The sequence below is a fragment of the Oncorhynchus masou genome, unplaced genomic scaffold (genome assembly GCF_036934945.1).
Source record: "Oncorhynchus masou masou isolate Uvic2021 unplaced genomic scaffold, UVic_Omas_1.1 unplaced_scaffold_8287, whole genome shotgun sequence".
Lineage (NCBI taxonomy): Eukaryota > Metazoa > Chordata > Actinopteri > Salmoniformes > Salmonidae > Oncorhynchus > Oncorhynchus masou.
The window spans coordinates 1889-9556 of record NW_027016531.1 but is presented as its reverse complement, the minus strand read 5'-3'; the positions used below and the strand labels follow the sequence as shown (position 1 = coordinate 9556).

At 43.5% G+C, this 7668-nt stretch overlaps 1 protein-coding gene across 1 annotated transcript; it reads left to right on the top strand.

Annotated features, from left to right (window-relative positions):
• Positions 1 to 1164: 1164 nt before the first annotated feature.
• Positions 1165 to 6469, top strand: LOC135538670 (Fanconi anemia group E protein-like; the record flags this gene model as incomplete). Its single annotated transcript, XM_064964569.1, is given in 10 exon segments — positions 1165 to 1468; positions 1639 to 1718; positions 1721 to 2262; positions 2361 to 2405; positions 2495 to 2551; positions 2642 to 2785; positions 3475 to 3598; positions 5281 to 5356; positions 5480 to 5546; positions 6344 to 6469. Coding segments are annotated over 10 exon segments (1470 nt in total), but the record flags the coding sequence as incomplete, so codon positions are not given.
• Between the last annotated feature and the right edge of the window lie 1199 nt (positions 6470 to 7668).

Here is a 7668-nt window from a genome sequence, read left to right as displayed (position 1 = left end):
TGAGTCTGGATGACTTGAACATCTTCTTGACTGTGTCATTGTTCTGACTCTTCTGGATGACTTAGACAGTTTCTTGACTATGTCATTGTTCTGACTCTTCTGGATGACTTAGACAGTTTCTTGACTATGTCATTGTTCTGACTCTTCTGGATGACTTGCTGCTGCCTGCATTGCTTGCTGTTTGGGGTTTTAGGCTGGGTTTCTGTACAGCACTTTGAGGTATCAGCTGATGTACGAAGGGCTATATAAATAAATTTGATTTGTTAAGAACAAATTCGTATTTTACAATGATGGCCTACCCGGCCAAACTCCCCTAAACCCGGACGATGCTGGGCCAATGGTTCGCACCGCCCTATGTGACTCCCAATCACTGCCGGTTGTGATGACCTTAGACTGCTGCACCACTCGGGAGCCCAGATTAGGCTTCATACTTACCTTTACTGTTGACAGGGAAACTCTTGTTGCGGTGTTGACATGATGATTGAAGACCTAATGTTAGATTTGATTTGTTCTATTATGTTTTCAATGTTCACACAGAAAAGGGAATAAAATATTCTTTCACAGTTTGCTGCTTGTTGTTTTTTCCTGCTGCGGACATTGGCGATGTCTAACGTTAGTGAATTCCCATATGCACACATGGTACTGTGCATTTGTAAATTCAGACCCCTTCTCCGTTTCACATTTTGTTACTTTAGTCTTATTCTAAAATGTATTACATTTGTTTTCCCTCATCAATCTACGCACAATACCCCATAATGACAAAGCGAAAACAGGTTTTTAGAAATGTTAGCAAATTTATAAATAAAAAAATAACAGAAATACTTTATTTGCCTAAATATTACGAGCCCTTGTATGTCTTAGTTGGCTTCAAGTAAAATTTGAGGACTGGCTTGTCTTTGTTGAACCTTTTTATACTGAAAACCAAAACTGTACACAGTGGTTGTGATAAAGATATGGATGGATGGATGACCCAAACACACATTTTCAGTATAGCCTCAAAAAAGTGAAAAACCATTTAGTTAATGTACTGTATGTCCAGGACTCAGTCAGCAAGAGCTACGTCACCAGGGACCAGCAGTTATCGATCTTACCACTCAGCTCAGTAGGTGGCGCCAGACCCTCATGTTACAAGTTCACGTCAGGAAGAGGGTGGTGAAAACGTAAACAAAGCATGACATTTGTATCGCTGGTTAGTTGGAGGCAAAAAAATAACATATTACTCTTATTTTAGGCCGTTTCTTGTTATCCATAAGACGACCATGGACACAAATACTTTGTTGCTCCGGTTTGATGGACGCTCCCGGTTGCTGCTCCGTTCTTTACTCTCGGGAGCTACTGGTGCCCGTCGAGGTCTGTGGGTGTTCCAGCGGCAGCGACGGTCAGACCCGGACCGCTGCCTACACACCTGTCTCGAGACTCTTTGCCAGCAGGAAATATGCCTGAACAGTGATGCTCAGACTCTGACAACGTGAGAAAATAGTCCAAACTCGTTTATTCCACCTAAGTTAAACAGCTAGGCTTTTTGACCTCGTTGTTTGACTTCTCCCCTAGACTGACCAGACTAGTGATGTGTATTTTAAATGTTAAAAAATACATAATATACGTTTCTCTTCGATAACCCACTGCTCTTTTCCTTAGCAAACCACTCGTGTGCCTATTTCCAGTTGCCTTCCAACGGAGCCTCCTGTCCTTCCTCCATCTCACCCACCCTTGCATCCCCGGACCAGTGTCCTTCACCTGCTAGACTGCCTCAGCCAGGGGGAACATGCCCCAAACCCCTGGGTGTCTGCCCTGGTCGTACAGCTCCGGAGAGACCTGGGAGCCCCTGGGGGGAAGGAGCCTCTAATCACCCCCCAGTGCAGAGAAAGACTAAGGGGACTATGTGAGCGTCTGAGGGATAGTGGTGGTGGTGGTGATGATAAAGCAACAGGATGGGCCTTGTGTTTAGGTGGACCAATAGAGCCACAACTCCCCTCATCCTCACAGGGTGGGCTAGATGTGGTTCCGAAGAGGAAGAGCAGCTGTGTGGATCTGGACTCAGAACCTGAGGATGACGTCGGACAGCAGCGTAAGAGGATGAGGATAAGTCTTTCTCCTGTGGAATCTGAGAGGAGTTGTAGCAGTATGGAGTATGTGGTGGGAACGGAGGGTTTGAAGGATGAGATGGAGACGGACCGGGTGGTTGGTGTCATCCCAGAACCAGCTGTGGAACCGCAGCCAGCAGCAGGGAGTCCAAGTGATGCCCTGCCTGAGAATGTAAAGGTGAGATGAATAAAGGACATGACTTAACTATTCAGTCACATTAGTATTCTGTTGACACCACCGAAGAACTGAAAGTAACTTATGTGTTCTTGGTTCAGGCTTCAATCCCTCAAATCAAAGAAATGTTGGAAAGTGAGATGGAGGTAAGATACCTATTTTAATGAAGTGATCATGTCTGAGATGCACTGATTCACATGAAAGTGCCTTAATCCCCTGTGTCCTCTTTGTTTAGTGGGACCAGAACTCAGTGGATATCTTCAAGGTGCTGAACGACTGTGACCCCTCCCAGGTTGGAGTTTTTTTAAATTGACACTAAAAACGTTAGCAAAATCAGGTCGTTCATGAGCACTACTTCCAATAACAACCATTCTCTCTGTAGGTAGAGATCTTATGTAGGATGCTGAGTTTGTCTGAGATGCCAGAACAGACCCTACCTCAGCTCTGTAGCTGCCTGCTAGAACTCTCTCCTGATCTCAGTCACAGCACAGCAGCCACACTCATCAAGAGTCTACTGCTGGGAAAGGTACCTCACATTTCATTCATATGTACCCTTTTCACACCACTGACCAACACTGAGCCAAAACAAGCTGCACTGGGCTGGCCTGGTTACCAAGCTGCACTGGGCTGGCCTGGTTACCAAGCTGCACTGGGCTGGCCTGGTTACCAAGCTGCACTGGGCTGGCCTGGTTACCAAGCTGCACTGGGCTTGCCTGGTTACCAAGCTGCACTGGGCTTGCCTGGTTACCAAGCTGCACTGGGCTTGCCTGGTTACCAAACTGCACTGGGCTGGCCTGGTTACCAAGCTGCACTGGGCTGGCCTGGTTACCAAGCTGCACTGGGCTGGCCTGGTTACCAAGCTACACTGGGCTGGCCTGGTTACCACGCTGCACTGGGCTGGCCTGGTTACCAAGCTGCACTGGGCTGGCCTGGTTACCAAGCTGCACTGGGCTGGCCTGGTTACCAAGCTGCACTGGGCTGGCCTGGTTACCACGCTGCACTGGGCTGGCCTGGTTACCAAGCTGCACTGGGCTGGCCTGGTTACCAAGCTGCACTGGTTACCAATCCATCATAGTTTCTTTGCTGGAAAGGACAATGTGAAAATAAAATCTGAGCCAGTACTGTTCAAGTCGGCCTTATAATGTGAATAAGACAATAGCTTGTCAGGCTACCTATATCTCCGACTTCTTCTCCCGTACTGTTGACCTCTGGCAGGTTCTGTCCCTTTCTGAACCTGCCTCACGCTGTCTAGTCACGGCTGTGACGTCACTATGCAGTCGCTACCCCAGGCCAACCTGCCACGCTCTGATTGGACCAGTCCTGGAGGAAGGGCAGACAGGTGAGTGGGAAATACACATTGATCAATAGTGGAATCCAAAATAGAAAGGCATTAACTGTCAGTCAATATAGTATTCACCACCTATGATGTTATATTTAGCCACTAATCATCAATTAATCTTTCTATTTATATATAATCTCTTTATTTACCACGTACGGTTCCACATTTTGTAACGTTACAGCCTTTTTCTAAAATGTATTGCATTGTTTTTTTCCCCTCAATCTACACACAATACCCCATAATGACAAAGCATAAACAGGTTTTTATAAATGCTTGCTAATTTATGCAAAAAAAAAATGGATCACATTTATTAAGTGTTTCGACCCTTTACTCAGTATTTTGTTGAAGCACCTTTGGCAGCAATTACAGCCTTGAGTCTTCTTGGGTATGATGCTACAAGCTTCACACACACCTGTATTTGGGGAGTTTCTTCATTCATCTCTGCAGATCCTCTCAAGCTCTGTCAGGTTGGATGGGGAGCGTTGCTGCACAGCTATTTTCAGGTCTCTCCAGAGATGTTCAATCGGGTTCAAGTCTGGGCTCTGGCCGGGCCACTCAAGAACATTCAGAGACTTGTCCCAAAGCCATTCTGCGTTGTCTTAAGCTGTGAGCTTAAAGTCGTTGTCCTGTTGGAATGTGAACCTTCGCCCCAGTCTGAGGTCCTGAGCACTCTGGAGCAGGTTTTTCATCAAGGATCTCTCTGTTCATCTTTCCCTTGAATCTGACTAGTCTCCCAGTACCTGCCGCTGAAAAACATCACAGCATGATGCTGCCACCACCATGCTTCACCGTAAGGATGGTGCCAGGTTTCCTCCAGACGTGACTCTTGGCATTCAGGCCAAATAGTTCAATCTTGGTTTCATCAGCCAGAGAATCTTGTTTCTCATGATTTGAAAGTCCCTTAGGTGCCTTTTAGCAAACTCCAAGTGGACTGTCATGTCCCTTTTACTGATGAGTGTCTTTTGTCTGGCCACTCTACCATAAAGTCCTAATTGGTGGAGCGCTGCAGAGATGTTTGTCCTTCTGGAAGGTTCTCCCATCTCCACGGAGGAACTCTGGAGCTGTCAGAGTAACCATCGGGATCTTGGTCACTTCCTGACCAAGGCCCTTTCCCCAATTGCTCGGTTTGGCCAGGGCGGCCAGTTCTAGGAAGAGTCTTGGTGGTTCCAAACTTCTTCCATTTAAGAATGACGGGAGGCCACTGTGTTCTTGGGGATCTTCAATGCTGCACACATTTTTTTGTACCCTTCCCCAGATCTATGCCTCAACACAATCCTGTTTCTACGGACCATTCCTTCAACCTCATGACTTGGTTGTTGCTCTGACATGCGCTGTCAACAGTGGGACCTTATATAGACAGGTATATGCCTTTCCAAGTCATGAATTTACCACAGGTGGACTTCAATCAAATTTCAGAAACATCTCAAGGATAATCAATGGAAACAGTCGAATAGCAAATGGTCTGAATACTTATGTAAATAAGCTATTTGATTATTTTTAGTACATTTGCAAACATTTCTAAAAACCTTTGTCATTATGGGGTGTTGTGTGTAGATTGCAGAGGAAATGTTTTATTTAATCCATTTTAGAATAAGGCTGTAACGTAACAAAATGTGGAAAAGTCAAGGGGTCTGAATACTTTATGAAGGCACCATATATCTAAATCTGGGATGTATCATCAGGCAATGCACAGGCTGAGCTGCTCAACAGATTGATAGAAGACTGCCTGGATCCCCACTTCAGACTGCTGGTGTTTCAGTAAGACAAACCAACCCATTGGGTGTAATGGATCTAACAACTAGTGAAGTGTTCTGGCTCTATTGATTACATGCATTGTAATACCACGTCTTATACAGTCTCATAAGATCTTCTTTTGTCCAGAATGACAATCAAAGCGATTTGGTGTGAAGGACTGCTGTCTGTCATTCATGTCCTGCTGGACAAGAAGGTGAACCACACATCTACTCCACTCAAATACAAACTTGTCCTCTCATGTACCATACCTACCAAAACCAGACCAAACTATACTGAACAAAAATATAAACGCAACATGCAGCAATTTCAACGATTTTACTGACTTAAAGTTCATGTAAGGAAATCAGTCAATTAAAAATGTTTTCCCCACAAAAGGGCTTCATTATAGACAGAAATTCTCCTCAGTTTCATCAGCTGTCCGGGTGGCTGGTCTCAGACGATCCCCCAGGTTAAGAAGCCGGATGTGGAGGTCCTGGGCTGGCGTGGTTACATGTGTTGCGGTTGTGAGCTGGTTGGATGTGTTGCCAAATTCTCTGGCAACAGCTCTGGTGGACATTCCTGCAGTCAGCATGCCACTGCACGTGTGGCGTTGTGTGATATTTTAGAAGCTTTTTATTGTCTCAAACACAAGGTGCACCTGTGGTAATGATCATGCTGATTAATCAGCTTCTTGATATGACATCTATCAGGTGGATGGATTATCTTGGCAAAGGAGAAATGCTCACTAACAGGGATGTAAACAAATTTGTGCATAAAATTGGAGGCGGAAATAAGCTTTTTGTGTGTATGGAACATTTCTGGGATCTTTTATTTCAGCTCATGAAACATGGGACCAATATAAATGTGGCATTTATATTTTTGTTCAGTATAGTTCACTAATCTACCATAGCTATCCAAACCAATGGATTTGATCGCATTGTATGTGAAAACAGAGTATTCATAAAATCCCTAGTCTCTCATTGATATGAATCTGTTTGCATCACTTTTCAGCTGGAGCTGAATGAAGAGCTGTTCACACTCTTCACTGACCAGCTAAGCTCCCAGGCACCTCACTTCACCAAGTCCATGAAGTATGCCAAGATGATGCTCACTGTGCTGACCAAGTATAACACGCATGTAGGTTATTTCAATCAATCAAACGTATTACATAAAGCCCCTTTAAATCAGCAGTTGTCCTAAAGAGCTGTACAGTAACCTGACCTAGATCCTAAAGAGGAAACGGAGGCACGTTGGCTATGAAAACACCAAGTCCAGTCTAAAGGTATAACTGTCACTTAATGTCTGTTTACTGGATAGACTGCTATTGTCTGTTGTATTTGTCCAGGTAATCTGGCTCACAACACACACTGTCCTGCTGCTTTGTCCTCCAATGAGACGTTTGAAGAAGTCTCTTCAAGCTGCCCTGAAGAGAATCAAACATTCATGAAATACTGTCTGAATCACATTACTGTTAAACTAATAAATTCATTATAATGACCTAGTACAGTAAATGGTAGGGTATTTTTAAAGTCATTTTTACTCAAATGTTATGTCATGTGTTTAAACAAATACAAGTCAGACGTTTGTTGTTTCATATTGATCTAATGTAAAAAGTCTAAATTCTGCAAGAACTTGCATAGCATACCTGTATGTAAACAATGTTGTAAATGTCTGAATGCAGTATTAACTAATCCGCATTTAACCAATCAGCATTGAGACCCACTAGTTGAAATAAAACCAACATGCACAAAAATCTTGTTTACCTTTTGGAGAGTGTCTTTGAACCAGTATTTTGCTGTCAGAGAGGCATACATGTGGTATCCCATGTAAGTCCCGATCAGATTTTCTTTAATTATTACGGAATATATTTCTGTAAATCAGAACTTCAACAATTGCCAATTGGAAGGATTTACATAGAGAACCTTTGTAACTAACATCCTGGACACATGATTTTTGAAGGTCAAATTTACCCAAGGACTTGTGGAGACACTTCTAACTATAGAATTATATATTCTTCTTTAATTCCTTGATTTACTTCAATTCTATCTTATCTAATTGAACACATGAAGCAGTTCAGGATTTACTTTTGATTTTATTACTGTTAGCAACAATTGTTCAAGAGTCAAGTGTCAACATACTGTATGTTCAACAATCTAATTGAGCTTGCTCTAAATAATGGGGGCACTCAAAGCTTTGCTTAATTTTTTCAAAGCTCAAAGAAACTTAACTTCATAATAAGTGGGTTTTAATTATTATTTATTTGCCCTGTACTACAGTTGTATTTCGTAATTTGTTGTTTGTCCTTTTCATTCACAGTAAGGTCTCCAGGGACACGG